Source organism: Chiloscyllium plagiosum, unplaced genomic scaffold, assembly GCF_037043375.1.
Source record: "Chiloscyllium plagiosum isolate Xiang-an unplaced genomic scaffold, Cpla_swu_hap1 HiC_scaffold_17, whole genome shotgun sequence".
Classification (NCBI taxonomy): Eukaryota; Metazoa; Chordata; class Chondrichthyes; order Orectolobiformes; family Hemiscylliidae; genus Chiloscyllium; species Chiloscyllium plagiosum.
Window position 1 is genome coordinate 45,805,206 of NW_028270155.1, and position 15,837 is coordinate 45,821,042.

General features: G+C 41.9%; 1 protein-coding gene across 6 annotated transcripts in view; it reads left to right on the forward strand.

The window, feature by feature from the left end:
* adcy7 (adenylate cyclase 7) overlaps nt 1-15,837 on the forward strand; it is a 187,934-nt gene that overhangs the window by 170,194 nt on the left and 1,903 nt on the right. For all 6 annotated transcript variants that reach the window (XM_043706949.2, XM_087995890.1, XM_087995891.1 and 3 more), the window contains 4 exons: nt 4,425-4,571; nt 4,668-4,769; nt 8,863-8,977; nt 15,541-15,665. In XM_043706949.2, coding sequence (XP_043562884.2) covers nt 4,425-4,571; nt 4,668-4,769; nt 8,863-8,977; nt 15,541-15,665 — 489 coding nt within the window. The remainder of the gene's footprint in view (nt 1-4,424; nt 4,572-4,667; nt 4,770-8,862; nt 8,978-15,540; nt 15,666-15,837) is intronic.

Sequence of the window (15,837 nt, forward strand, 5' to 3'; positions counted from 1 at the left end):
ATCTTCTCAAATGTCTTTTGGAAATTCAAATACATTGTAGTTACAGATTCCCTTTAATCCACGCTGCTTATTAGATCCTCAAAGAACTCTTAACAAATTAGCCAATCACATTTTTCACAAAAGCACATTGATTCTGCCTGATTGTAAGAGAGTTTTTGAAGTATCCTAATATGACCCCTTAATAAATTCTGGCAGTTTTCCAACATTGGATGTTATTGTCTGTAGTTGTTTCTATTGGTCGATAGTTTTCTGCTGTTTTCTTTCTCTTTTCTTGAATAGCATTGTGGTATTGCAGTTTTTCAATTCACCAGAATCTTTCAGAATTTAGGGTATTTTCGAATGTTCTGATCCCTGCTGATGTTATTACTGGCTATATCAGATCTCAGACTGAAATCTGGCTTGATGGATTTTATACAGCTTAATTTAACATGGTTTTTCACTGAAACAGAAGCACACAATGCTGTAGATTGATTTTTAATGAACACCAGGAGTTTATTATGCAAATGATAAATGCTAATACATTTATAAGAATTTGAAAGTTTTCGAAGTACATGATTAAAAGTGCGATCTCATTTATTCCCAACAACTTTGAATATTGTAAATACCAGAAATAATTCCTTTTCTGTCACGTTTACTTTGACTTAACTGTTCTTGGGTGGCACAGTGGTTAGCACTGCTGCCTCACAGCGCCAGAGACCTGGGTTCAATTCCCGCCTCAGGCGACTGACTGTGTGGAGTTTGCACATTCTCCCCGTGTCTGCGTGGGTTTCCTCCGGGTGCTCCGGTTTCCTCCCACAGTCCAAAGATGTGCAGGTTAGATGAATTGGCCATGCTAAATTGCCCGTAGTGTTAGGTGCAGGAGTATATGTAGGGGAATGGGTCTGGGTGGGTTACGCTTCAGCGGATCGGTGTGGACTTGTTGGGTCGAAGGGCCTGTTTCCACACTGTAAGTAATCTAATCTAATCTAATCTAATCTAATCCCTGGTATTGATATTTAATAACCTTTTCCCTGAGAAGCTTCAAATAATCCATACAGGCTTCTAAGCAAAGATTTCTGAACTGGAATTTTCAAATAAAACCCTTACACTGAAGTAATTATTTCATAACTGTAACTCTCTTCCTGTGGAGAAACTGTTCTTCTATCTAACCTCACCTCGGTCGTTTGCAAGCTGAAATCCAAAAGCTTTCCAGATATAGGTTTTTGCCCTGAACAAAAAAATTCCTTGATTTTTCTAAAACGAAAGTAAGCTCTTACTTTTCAATGTTTACTCTCTTCAGTTGTAAAACTGTCACAATGTGAACAAATTCCTGTTATCACTCCCAGGGACTGCACACTCTTGCATACTGGTTTAACGGTAATGGCTTCAGAAAGACTTGACTGACTTCAGTAAAACTTCAGAAAGTTAATTATTAAATTCAACTCTTCTGGACAGACCAAATCCCATCTCATCACATAGATTACAACCAATGCATCTAGTATCTCCGCAACAACTTCCTTTAAGATTGTAGGTTGCAGGCAATTAGGTCTATGTGCATGATCAGCTTTTGGATACATTGGTTTTCTCAAAAATGTTTCTCCAGTGATTGTGATTAAACAAGTTCTACCCTCCATTTTGTTTCTTGATTTTTAGCTGTGCATGTAATACTTTGTGTCTTCTACTGTGAAAGCAGGGAGAAACTACATGTTCAAACTCTCCTTGTTTCCCATTACTAATTCACCAGTCTCACCCTCTAAGGGACCCATGCTTATTTTAGAGATTGTGTTCCTTTTATGTACTAGCAGAAGCTTTTACAATTGGTTGTATTTAGTGCTACTTTTATGTCAAACTCCAATTTCTCACTCTTGTCAGAGTATTGAGTACAGGAGTTGGGAGGTCATGTTGTGGCTGTACAGGACATTGGTTAGGCCACTGTTGGAATATTGCATGCAATTCTAGTCTCCTTCCTATCGGAAAGATGATGTGAAACTTGAAAGGATTCAGAAAAGATTTACAAGAATGTTGCCAGGGTTGGAGGATTTGAGCTATAAGGAGAGGCTGAACAGGCTGGGGTGTTTTCCCTGGAGGGTTGGAGGCTGAGGGGTGACCTTATTTTACAAAATTATGAGGGGCACAGGTAGGGTAAATAGGCAAAGTCTTTTCCCTGGGGTCGGGGAGTCCAGAACTAGAGGGCATAGGTTTAGGGTCAGAGGGGAAAGATATAAAAGAGACCTATGGGGCAACTTTTTCACACAGAGGGTGGTATGTGTATGGAATGAGCTGCCAGAGGAAGTGATGGAGGCTGGTACAATTGCAACATTAAAGAGGCATCTGGATGGGTATATGAATAGGAAGGTTTGGAGTGATATGGGCCAGGTGCTGGTAGGTGGGACTAGATTGGGTTGGGATATCTGGTCGGCATGGATGGGTCTTTTTCCATTATGTACATTTTTATGACTCTGTGACTCTTTTTTAGCTGCGTTTTGCTTCTTTCCCAACATTCTGGGCCACCGGTTAGCTCCACAGTTTTATAAATCTTTTCTTTTCAATGGTATCAAACTTAATCTGCTTAGTTAAGCACAGTTGTTACCAGCTCAATAGTGCCGTCCGTGTTCCTGCCAACCCCATCCTTCAGTATGGAAACATGGTGTCAAGAAGAAACAGTGAAAACGCAGTCACATTCATTGAGTTTACAGAGTAAACAAAAGTAGTTGTGCAGCAGCTAGAGAACTCAAGATATTGAAGAAGTACATTCGAGATTGGAGGAAACTCTCTAGACAGTCTAGGCAGATTAAATGTGCAAACAGAGGGAAGGCTAACATTTGGAAAGTTAAGTTGCAAAATATGTCAATGAAAATTGTTGGAAAGGACACACAGTTTCTCACAGATCTAATTGAATCTTCACCTTGAAATGAGCAAGGAAATTCGGCACTGCAGATTCCAAAGCCAGGTCTGGGTATTACACCGGGTTTATGTAGTGAAACCATATTGTACTATGCACGATCACCAGCATTTCACAGAATCTTCCATCAGAACTTGATGGCAGGCTTATCGCACTTCAGCAGCTTATAAAGTACAGAAAGAAGAGGGACAGCTTGGCCCATGTTGGGATCATCAATGAGAGTCCTATGAATGTTGATATGCCATCTAGTTAAGTAAACAGTGGTTGCAAACAAGAGAATCCCTGAATAGGGCCAGCAGTTCTGGGAGAGGCAGGTCATGAAACTCCATTGGCAATACAACTTGTTCACATAGGTTATAGAATTAAAGAGTTGTGTTGAGAGTAAAATAATTTATTTCAATTTCTATTTGGATCAAAATATACCACATTTCCATTGAGATAGTGGAGCCTTGGTTAAACTATTCTTCAGTTTTATTTATCTGTCTAGGTTTGCTAACAGAAGCAGGTGGTTTGGTTTGGTGAACAGGCTTAAGGCTGCATGTTACCAGATTGAGAGCTGACAGGAGATTGTGTTCAATTGGGCTTGCATTTCAGACAAAGAAATACTAAACTTCTTCATTCACTACATAGAATATGGATGGGCCCAGTGTGGGTTTGTATTTCCTCATGGAGAAACAGGCAAGCTTGCATGTAGTGGAAGAAGCATACTGTGGACATAACCGTGCCTTTGGCAGAAAGCAGTCAAGAGAGTCAGTTTGTAGAAAGGTAGTTGGGTGATTGCTGACAATCTGAGCAGGGAATGAGGCATTCACAATCACTCGTGTCTGTAAAGAAAAGTTACAGGCTCCCATTGACCAAAAAAGCTAATGGAAGAACCCTCAGCGACTCTTAGCCATGAATGAATAGCTGGAATTCTGTGGAAAATGCCAATGAATTTTGAAGGCTATGACAAACCCATTAAAATCTTGTAACATAAGCCAGTGCTTAAGAGGAAGTAAAAAGGAGAACTGGGTTTAGTTAGTTAGTTAGTTCCCCGTTTATAGCATACAGCTATAGTTTTAAGCATGTGATTCTTGTTTAATTTCAGTTTATATCTAATAACATTTGCTTTTGTTTAAATGTATGTAATCTTGTGTGGTTCTGTTGAGTAATTGCTGCATGTTCAGATTTCTTGTTTAAACATTGATGATCCCTAACAGGATCACAATGCTCCAGACAGATGAAAGGAAATTTATTTTATCTGTATGGTTTTGGTGTTGGCAATGTTGCTAAATAGAGTGTATCACTTGAAATAAAGATTTTCCTAGTGCTTGAATAGATTAGTGCAATGTTTGGATCTACACTTGAAGAATGACACATGAGTGAGTTGCCGGAAGGTAACTGAATGCCACACTGCTACAACTCAGCATGAATTCATGAGAAAAGGAGGAGAAAGAGAGGAAACCTGGGGACATCTATTCTAAATTATAGTGTACAGAGCTATATGTATTAAACATTCTGTAAACATGTTTAATGTTGATTTGTGGAAACTTTTCTTGTGTAGGATTTGTACCATCAGTCTTATGACTGCGTGTGTATCATGTTTGCATCAATTCCGGATTTCAAAGAATTTTACACAGAATGCGATGTAAACAAGGAGGGACTTGAGTGCCTGAGATTGTTAAATGAAATCATAGCGGACTTTGATGAGGTAAATTATTTTGGCAAGATTGTTATTGTAGCTTACACGTTTTGTGTACGCTATGCAGAAAACATTTTTTGTAAATTTGCTGCATTTCTTTTACAGCTTTTGTCAAAACCAAAGTTTAGTAGTGTTGAAAAGATAAAAACTATTGGGAGCACCTATATGGCTGCTGCAGGTCTTACCATTGGCCAGGAAAATAAGCAGGTAAGCCCACATAGCCCTGACATCATGTGCACAGCCTTTTTCTCTTGAAACCCTACAATAAATGTAAACAATTTGTTTTCATTCTTGAGTTACTTGGTGATTTGGTTTATTTTTAAAACTGTAATTATACTTGGGGGACAAAAGTGCTGTTATATCAAAACTTGAAGAATTTGTTTTTGTATCAATACTTTAATTTAATGAAATGCTATTCCAGTAATTGAAAAAAAAACTGTGAACAGTTCATCATGGTACAGTTCAGCTTTCACTATCTAATCAATTCGATCTGAGCTTTGGTTAGACTTGTCATTGGAATTAAGACTATGACAGACAATAACAGTAATTTGCCAATATAATTTGGCTCCAGGAAGTTTTATTTTGTGTCCTTGTTTATTTGTGTCCATTTAACACATTTTGTTTACATCACTTCCCCTTCAGAAAAAGCAACGTTAATGTGATGATCATTTAACCTATTGTTTTTATGTTAATTTATACTTTAACAAACAAAAATGCCTAGTTTGTTCTGTCAAGCTTTCACAGCACTGCTTCTTTATCAGGTGAAGTGAAGAGAGCACCCAGGCACAGACTTTATAAGCAGAGAGATCAAAAGATCATACATGTGTTGTGAGTGGATTGTTGACAGGCCGAATAATAGGTCTCTGCAGGTGATCAAGAGAGTCAGGCGGTGTGAGTAAAGTGTCAACAGCTGAATAGCAATTGAAGGGATGACTTATAATCCAATTTATTGAGGCATTGAGATAATTACAAAAATGTCAAAATAAAGTGGTGCTGGAGATCAACCAAAAGATTGGAGTAACATACTAGGTTTACATGCTAAGATTTACATGCTGAAGGTCTAACCAAAGTAACAAGTAATGCAAAACTCTACAAACTAATTAAGGTAGATTATAACAAACTATCAAGGTCATGGTATCAAAACAGGACAGTAAGGAAGATTATAGAACAGTATTGTGGGGTCACATATAGCGTGACATGAACCCAAGATCATGGTTGAGGCCGTCTTCATGGGTACGGAATGTTTTGTAATTATTTCTCTGCCTCAATTAATCGGTTGTAGTTCATCCCTCCACTTGTTATTCAGCTGTTGACACTTTACTCACACTACCTAACACTCTTGATCTCCAGCAGAAACCTATTATTTGACTTGTCGACATTCCACTCACACCATTTGTATGATCTTTGGATCTCTCTGATTATAAAGTCTGTGCCTAGTGCTCTCTTCACTTCACCTGACAAAGGTGCAGCGCTCTGAAAGCTTGTGATTTCAAATAAATCTGGTGTCATGCGACTTTTGACCTTCCCAACCCCAGTCCAATACAGCACCTCCACATCATAGTTCTCATAAAATCGTACTTCACGTGCAGATTGTGCCTAAGCACCTTCTGTAGTTTTCAAACAATGTATGCTATGTGTTTTTTTTAAACTGAGATGATTTCCGTATGAGCACTATGGGTCACATTTTTGCAGAGTATGGGAAACTGTGTGGACCTTTCAAAATGGGAGAACGTGACATGCACAGCTATGATTTATGAATTACCTGATCCAGTTACATTCAGTGCAGAGATGAAAAGATCCAATTTTCATTCAGTCTCAACCTGCAAGATCTATTCCACTCCTTTAATTGGTGGAGTAAAACGTCCTCCAGAAGGATGGATAGTATATGTAGAGCTGAAAAACTATTGAATTATTTAAATCCCCTCCCCCTTAACTTTTGAAAAGGAAAGTCTGTTGCTTTTGACTGTAAGCATGTAAAAATAATCTGTTCTAAATGTTAACAGGCTAAAAATTAATACCTGGTTTGGTGTAAGGAAAGTCAGCGGTGACCTGGTAGACCAGAAAGAATTATGCTCTTTGTTTTTAACTTGCTGTAAGTGAGCTGAGGTTATGAGGAGTCAGACATCTGCCCCTCACTGGGGAGGAAGTTGCCCTCTCTGGAGCTGATAGTTTAGGAAACCTGGCAGTTTAGGAAACCTGGTCAGCATTGATGAGTTGGGCTGAGCGGCCTGTTTCTGTGCCGTATACCTCTATGACTCTAACTTACTCACTATTTTTGGTTGGTATGTGGGAGATAGAAGATGAGTGCGGATTCATTGGGCCTTTTTAAAATTTATTGGATGGGGCACCCCTGGCCAGGCCAACATTTATTACCCATCCCTAATTGTCCAGAGAGGTTAGATAAGTGTAGGCCAGACCAGATAAGGATGGCAGAGGTCATTAGTGAACCAGATGAGTTTTTCCAAAAGTGGGTTCATGGTCACCATCTGACTCTTAATTACAGATTTTTATTCAATTCAAATTTCACCATCAAATTTGAACCCAGGTTCCCAGAATGTTACCTTGATCACAGTCCAGCGATGGTACACTCATCTGCCACTTCCCTGTCGTTAATTTGTCATTGGAGCTATAAAGGTCCATTGGTGGTGATTGGAGTAGCATAGCAGTAAAGGACAGGCAAAAGTGAGGACTGCAGATGTTGGAAATCAGAGTCTAGATTAGAGTGGTGCTGGAAAAACACAGATGCCCTCCAACGCATCTCATCCACGTACCGCACCTCCGCCTTCGAACCCCACCCCACAAACCGCAACAAGGACAGAACCCCCGGTCCTCACCTTCCACCCTACCAACCTTCGCATAAACCGCATCATCCACCAACATTTCCGCCACCTCCAAACGGACACCACCACCAGGGATATATTTCCCTCCCCACCCCTTTCCTCAAAGACCGTTCCCTCCATGACTACCTGGCCAGGTCCACACCCCTCAACAACCACCCTCCCGTCCTGGCACCTTCCCCTGCCACCATAGGAATTGCAAAACTTGTACCCATACCTCCATCCAAGGCCCCAAAGGAGCCTTCCACATCCAAAGTTTCATCTACACATCACCAGTGTCATTTATTGTACCCGGTGCTCCCGATGCCCTCCTTTACATTGGGGAGACTGGATGCCTTCTCGCAGAACGCTTTAGGGAACATCTCCGGGACACCCGCACCAATCGACTCCACCACCCTGTGGCTGAACATTTCAACTCCCCCTCCCACTCTGCTGAGGACATGGAGGTCCTGGGCCTCCTCCACCGCTGTTCCCTCACCACCCAACGCCTGGAGGAAGAACACCTCATCTTCTGCCTTGGAACATTACAACCCCAGGGTATCAATGTGGACTTCACCAGATTCCTCATTCCCCCCCCCCCCCCCAACTTACCCAGTTCCAAACTTCCAGCTCAGCACCATCCTCATGACCTTCTTACCTGCCAATCCTCCTTTCCATTATTCACTCCACCTTCCTTGGCTACCTTTACCCCCCCCCCCCCCCTATTATCTCTCCACCCTGGAGGCTTCCTGCCTCATTCCTGATGAAGGGCTTTTGCCCGAAATGTCGATTTTCCTGCTCGTCAGATGCTGCCTGACCTGCTGTGCTTTTCCAGCACCACTCTAATCTAGGAGTAAGGAACAATATAACGAGCCAAAATAACAACATAACTGGGCCTCTAATCAGCCCATCTTGGCAGTTGGAAGATTCTGTAGCCATCTGTGTCAGGCGTGACAGGCCTGACTCTATCCCACCGCCACCCCCCACTCCCCAGAATGAAATCTGCACCATTCAGCTCATCTGCTTCTGTGATTAAAATACTGACTCATTAAGTTACTCAAAATTACTTCAGTGCTAATTGTTCAGAAAAAAGGAAAGGATTGTTGGGAATTTAAACAAAATCTAAAAATGTTGTTGGTTCATCAGCACTTGATGCACATTCCCAGCATTTTTTGCTTTTATTTCCATTAGTCGTTTTCTGTCTCAATTCAGAATAAGCTGACTTACTTGATTCAATGAATCCTAATTGTAGAAACTAAGATGAGCAGACCCTGTTGATTCCATAAGAAATATTTTATCTAAACATTTTATATTTGTATGCAATGCTGGGAACATGTACTAGGTCGTAGTATGATAATTTGTAATGTGACCTTTATTACAGGTATTTCTTATCTCTGAGCTGTGATGTTCTGTGGTTAAATTTTAACATTTTTACATATAGTGCACTTGATTTAAATATTGCATTTGTTTTATTGCTGTGTCAGGATAGTGAAAAGCCTTGTACTCACATTGGCATCATGGTGGAGTTTGCCACTGCATTAATGAGTAAACTGGACGGCATCAACAGACATTCTTTCAATAATTTTAAACTGCGGGTTGGTAAGTTAGTTTCTATAATTCTGGCAGAATTACAAACTCTTACTTAGCTGCACTTACTAAATACGTTTAGTTCCAGAAAGACTTGCAAATCACTGCCTTTAGAGGCAGTTTAAACAAAAGCTGATGTTTTTATGTAAATAAAATACATATTCATTGTTTTCCAAAACTAAAATAATTTTACCAATAACAGTATAATTCAACTGTTCATTCCCCATTGTGGAAATTTGAAAGTCTTAGGAGAGCTATATGATTATCATAGAATTCTTACAATGTGGAAGCAGGCCAGTTGACCCATCGAGTTCACACTAACCCTCTGGACAGCATCCCACCCAGACCCAAGCCCCTACCCTATCTCCTAACACTATATTTCCCATGGCTAATCCACCTGGCCTGCACATCTTTGGACTGTGGGAGGAAACCCATGCAGGGGAGAATGCACAAATTCCATATAGTTGCCTGAGGCTGGAATTGAATCTGGGTTCCCTGGTGCTGTGAGGCAGCAGTGCTAACCACTGAGCCACCATGCCGCCCTGTTATATTCCATTGTCCATAATAATTACCCATATCGGAGGGCATCTAGAAAAAAATTAACAAACCGCGAAATTCACAGCTGATCTTGGCGAAACGTGTGCAGGAGAGCTTACAGCACAGGAACAGATAAGTGCATAGCTTTTAACGTGTAACCTTGCTGTAAGTCTACAGTAGTGAGTAGAGTGGGTTCTATCTTGATTATATGTTTTATTGAGATCTGTGTCTTGATTAAATTTTATAAATATAAACCGTAAGTATAAGTTGGCCTGGAGCACTTTTTTTTTAAAGAGCAAAAAGGCGGTGCTATTTTCTGTAGATTCTGAAGGAGCAAAGATGGCCTTTAGTAGAGTGATGTGTTCTTCCTATCGGATGTGGGAGTTTAGGAAGCATTTTCATGTTACTAATTATTATACCTACAGGAAGTGTCTCTGGTTACAAATCCTATCAGATCGCTTGGACCGTCAGTTAGAGGAATTGAGGAATTTACAGGAGCTCAGGGGTATGATGGATGGTAGTTATCCGAAGGAAGAAAAGCCGCAGATACAGACAAGCAGATGGGTAATTCTAGGAAAGGTAGGACAGGATGGCAAGTAGGGTAGAAGTCTCCTGTGGCTATCCCCATCTCAAACAAGTATGCTGTTTTGGAAAATGGAGGGGCTGAAAGACTCTCGGGGGATGTAGCACAAACAGCCAAGTTTCTGGTATCAGGACTGGCTTTAATGCAATAAAGGGTACGTCCGATTCCAAGCGATTGTTTGTGTTAGGGAACTCTCTCGTCAGATGCAGTCTAGTGAGAGAGAATCAGAATGGTGTGTTACCTCCCTGGTGTCAGAATCAAGGATATCTTAGAGAGGGTGCAGAATGCTCTCAAAGGGGAGAGGGACCAGCAGGAGGTCATTGTACACGTTGGAACTAGGAAGGGAAAAGGGATGAGATTCTGAAGGGAGAATATAGGAAGTTAGGCAGGAATTTAAAAAGGTCTTAGAGGGAGTAATATCTGGATTACTCCTGGTGCTATGAGCTAGTGGGGGTAGGAATAGGAGGATAGAGCAGATGAATGCATGGCTGAAGAACTTGTGTATGGGAGAAGGATTCACATTTTTGGATCATTGGAATCTCTTCAGGGTAGAAGTGACCTGTACAAGAAGGATGGATTGCACCTGAATTGGAAGGGGACTAATATACTGGCAGGGAGATTTGCTGGAGTAGCTCGGAATGATTTAAACTATTAAGGTAGTGGGTGGGACCCAGGGAGATAGTGAGGAAAGAGATCAGTCGGAGACTGGTACGGTTGGGAAAAGGAGTGAGTTAAACAGTCAGGGCAGGAACAAAGCAGAGAACAAGGTAGGATTGATAAATTAAACTGCATTTACTTCAATGCAAGAGGCCTAACAGGGAAGGCAGAACTCGGAATGGTTAGGAACATGGGGCTGGGATATCAAAGCAATTACAGAAACATGGCTCAGGGATGGGCAGGACTGGCAGCTTAAAGTTCCAGGATACAAATGCCACAGGAAGGATAAAAAGGGAGGAAAGAGAGGAGGGGGAGTGGCGTTTTTGCTAAAGAATAGCATTACTACTGTACATTGGAAAAATATTCCTATGAATACATACAGGGAAGTTATTTGGGTAGAGCTGAGAAATAAGAAAGGGATGACCACCTTATTGGGATTGTATGAATAGTCAGTGGGAAATTGAGAAACAAATTTGTAAGGAGATTTTAGTTATCTGTAAGAATAATAGGGTGGTTATGGTAAGGGATTTTAACTTTCCAAACATAGACTGGGACTGCCATAGTATTAAGGAGAGGAAATGGAGAGGAATTTGTTAAGTGTGTGCAAGAAAGTTTTCTGATTCAGTATGTGGATGTACCTACTACAGAAGGTGCAAAACCTGACCTACTCTTAGGAAATAAGGCAGGGCAGGTGACTGAGGTGTCAGTGGGGGAGCACTTTGGGGCCAGCAACCATAATTCTATTAGTTTTAAAATAGTGATGGAAAAGGATAGACCAGATCTAAAAGTTGAAGTTCTAAATTGGAGGAAGGCTAATTTTGATGGTATTAGGCAAGGACTCCCAAAAACTGATTGGGGGCAGATATTCACAGGTAAAGGGACAGGAGGAAAATGGGAAGCCTTCAAAAATGAGATAGAGTCCAGCAACAGATACTCCTGTTAGGGTGAAAGGAAAGGCTGATATGTGTAGGGAAAGCTGGATGACTAGAGAAATTGAGGTTTTGTTTAAGAAAAACAAGGAAGCATATGTCGGGTATAGACAGGAGAAAGCGAGTGAATCGTTAGAGTATGAAGCCAGTAGGAATATACTTACCGGGGAAATCAGGAGGGCAGAAAGGGGACATGAGGTAGGGCTTTGGCAAATAGATTTAAGGACAATCCAAGGGGACTCTCAAAGATGGCAGTGATTCAGTAGAACTGGTGGGATGGCTCTGCCTAACAGCCAAGGCATATTGGTGTTTTCTTAACCATCCCTGGCCAACGTATATGGAGGAGTTATTAATTTAAAAACTTGAAAACATATTCATTGACAATTTGGAGTGGGAAGGATACCAAAAGGAAAAGGAGCAAGCAAACAGCAGCAAGGAGAACACTTGTCTGCAGCACCGGGCACACCAGAGATTGCCACAGCAGCCTCCCCTGAACCACCAGGGGACCTGACGGACTCTCAGGAATTGGTGGTGGAGATGGCGAGACTTACCACAAAAGTTGAGGCTGCGATCAAGGAGATCCATGCCCTGGTCCAACCTCATCGCGTCCATGCTGCAGCAACATGACAGGAGCTTCAGGGCCTTGGGGAGCAGATGAAGAGGTGGATAGTTGCACCTTGGAAGTGGCGATTGAATCTTTGTCCGGATGGATTCAGGTACTGGAGCAGGAAGTGCGGGCATTGTGAGATCAGGTCGATGACCTCGAAAATCGAGGTTGGAGGACGAATCTTCAGATTGGCGGGTGCCCGGAGGGTGAAATAAAGTGGGCAGCCAGTCAGCTTCTTTGAAAACTGACTGCCACAGTTCCTGGGCCTTCAAATCAAGTCCAGCAGGCTGCAGATTGAAAGGAAGGGCTCATGCCCGAAACGTCGATTCTCCTGCTCCTTGGATGCTCCCTGACCTGCTGCGTTTTTCCAGCAACACATTTTCAGCTCTGATCTCCAGCATCTGCAGTCCTCACTTTCTCCTTGCAGATTGAAAGGACCTATCGGGTCGCAGTGCACAGGTCTGGGCCGGTATAGCATCCTTGCCTGGTCCCAGTGCACTTCCTCACATACAGGGACAAGCAAAGAGTGCAAGAAGCTTCCAGATTACTGGGGAAAGATCCACAGGCACTGTTGCACAAGGGGAAAAATCCATGTTTTTCCAGGATTTTTCAGCTGCTTTAATTCGTAAGAGGAAGTCCTTCGATGAAGTTAAAAAGAGGCAGAGGAACCTGGGCATCCAAGGGTGGGGTGGGGATGGATGGACTTGGAGGACGGGTGGGGGGATGGGGTTGGAGAGCGGGCCGAGGTACGGGGGAGGGGGGAGGCGAGCAAGGGGATGGGGTATTGTAAGGACAGGCGGGTGCTCGCATGCGGTGTGCTGCTGCCTAGTTTCCTGAACGGGAAGCAGACTTCACAGAAAACTGCGAGCCCCAGATGAAATCAATTAACTGAATAATCAATTATCCGAACGTAGTGCCCGCCCATCTCGTTTGGATATTTTTCACAAACATGGTGCACCGCACAACAGGCCTATTCTATAAGACATGGCAGCCCTTTTTGGGTTATTTGGACATAGATCTGTCTGCTGTCTTAACTAGGGCATTCGTTTAACCAGAATGGTTAGGTTTGCTGAGCCCTGGGTTCTGGAGGGAGGAGTCCTGATGTTAATACAGGTGTGTGTGTTTTGTGTTCTTGTGTTTTCCTTTGTTGTTTTATTTATCACTTATTTATTGGTGTTGTTTTGCACAGTGTTTGGTTTTGTTTTGTATTATAGGGTAAGTTAAACAGTAGTTGTATTGTAATTTGCATTTGTTAAAATTATACTGGTATTTGTTATATTTTCAAAAACTTTGTATTTTTGTAAATTCAAGAAGTTATTTTGCTAATAAATATGTTTACAATAAAAAAGGAGAATCCAAAGGGATTTTATGAAAATGTTAAAGACAAAAGGGTAACTAGGGAAAGAATAGGGCCCCTCAAAGATCAGCAAGGTGGCCTATGTGTGGAGCCACAGGAGATGGGGAACACACTAAAAGAGTATTTTGCATCAATGTTTACGATGGAGAATGACATGGAAGATATAGAATGTGGGGAAATAGATGGTGACATCTTGAAAAATGTCCATGTTACAGAAGAGGAGTGCTGGATGTCTTAAAATGCATAAAGGTGGATAAACCCGCAGGACCTGATCAAGTGTAAGCCAGAATTCTGTGGGAAGCTAGAGAAGTGATTATTGGGCCTTTAACTGAGATATTTGTCTCATCGATAGTCACAAGTGAGGTGCCAGAAGACTGGAGGTTGGCTAATGTGGTGCCACTATTTAAGAAAGGTGGTAAGGAAAATCCAGGGAACTATAGACCGGTGAGCTTGACACCAGTGGTGGACAAGTTGTTGAAGGGAATCCTGAGGCACAGGGTGTACATGTATTTGAAAAGACAAGGACTTCGAGATAGTCAGCATGGCTTTGTGCATGGGAAATCATGTCTTATGAACTTGATTGAGTTTTTTGAAGAAGTAACAAAGATGATTGATTGAGGGCAGAGCAGTAGATGTAATCTATATCGACTTCATGAAGGTGTTTGACAAGGTTCCCAATGGGAGGCTGGTTAGCAAGGTTAGATCTCATTGAATACAGTGAGAACTAGCCATTTGGACACAGAACTAGCTCAAAGATAGAAGACAGAGTGATGGTGAAGGACCGTTTATCAGACTGGAGGTCTGTGACCAGTGGAGTGCCACAAGGATCGGTGCTGGGTCCACTACTATTCATCATTTATATAAACAATTTGGATGGGAGTGTAATAGGTATAGTTAGTAAGTTTGCAGATGACATCAAAAGTGGAGGTGTAGTGGACAGCAAAGAAGGTTACATTGGAGTACAATGGGATCTTGATCAGATGGGCCAAAGGGCTGAGAAGTGGCAAATGGAGTTTAATTCAGATAAATGCGAGGTGCTGCATTTTGGGAAAGCAAATCTACGCAGCACTTATACACTTAATGCTAAGGTCCTCAGGAGCGTTGCTGAACAGAGACCTTATCATGCAGGTTCATAGTTCCTTAAAAGTAGAGTCGCAGGTAGATAGGATAGTGAAGAAGGTGTTTTGGTATGCTTTCCTTTATTGGTCAGAGCATTGGGGGTATAGGAGTTTGGGAGGTCGTGCTGTGGCTATACAGGATATTGGTTAGGCCACTTTTGGAATAGTGTGTGCAATTCTGGTCGTCTCAATGTTGGAAGGATGTTGTGAAACTTGAAAGGATTCAGAAAAGATTTACAAGGATGTTACTAGGATTGGAGGATTTGACCTCTAGGAAGAGGCTGAATAGGCTGGGACTGTTTTCCCTGGAGTGTTGGAGGCTGAGGGGTGACTTTATAGAAGTTTATAAAATCATGAAGGGCATGGATAGGATAAATAGACAATGCCGTTTACCTGGAGCGGAGGGGGGCTGGGGAGTCCGGAACTAGTGGACATGGTTTTAGGGTGAGCGGGGAAAGATATAAAAGGGACCGAAGTGGCAACGTTTTCACACAAAGGGTGGTGCGTGTATGGAATGAACTACCAGAGGAAGTGGTGGAGGCTGGTATAATTAAAGCATTTAAAAGGCATCTGGATGGGTATATGGATAGGAAGGGTTTAGAGGGATGTGGGGCAAGTGCTGGCAAATGGGACTAGATTGGGCTGGGATATCTGGTCAGCATAGACGGGCCTGTTTCTGTGCTGTACATCTCTGACACTAACTAAAAATAATCTTCTTACAGATTCCAATATAAAAGCAAATTGAATGACTTTGTTGTTCACTTAGTGTCCATTTTGTTCTCTGCAGGCATCAACCACGGACCCGTGATTGCTGGTGTCATTGGAGCCCAGAAGCCCCAGTATGACATATGGGGAAATGCTGTTAATGTTGCTAGCAGAATGGAAAGCACTGGTGAACTCGGCAAAATCCAGGTAAAAGTGACCTGGTTTCCTTTTGAGATCTTTTAAAGAGCATTGTGTATAAAACCTAAACACTGTTTGATTGTCAATAAAATGACTTAACTTCTCCCAATACCCATGAAGTCTTTCATTATATTCCAAACATCAAGAAGTAAAATTTACATTAGTGATTGAGCTAGAATTT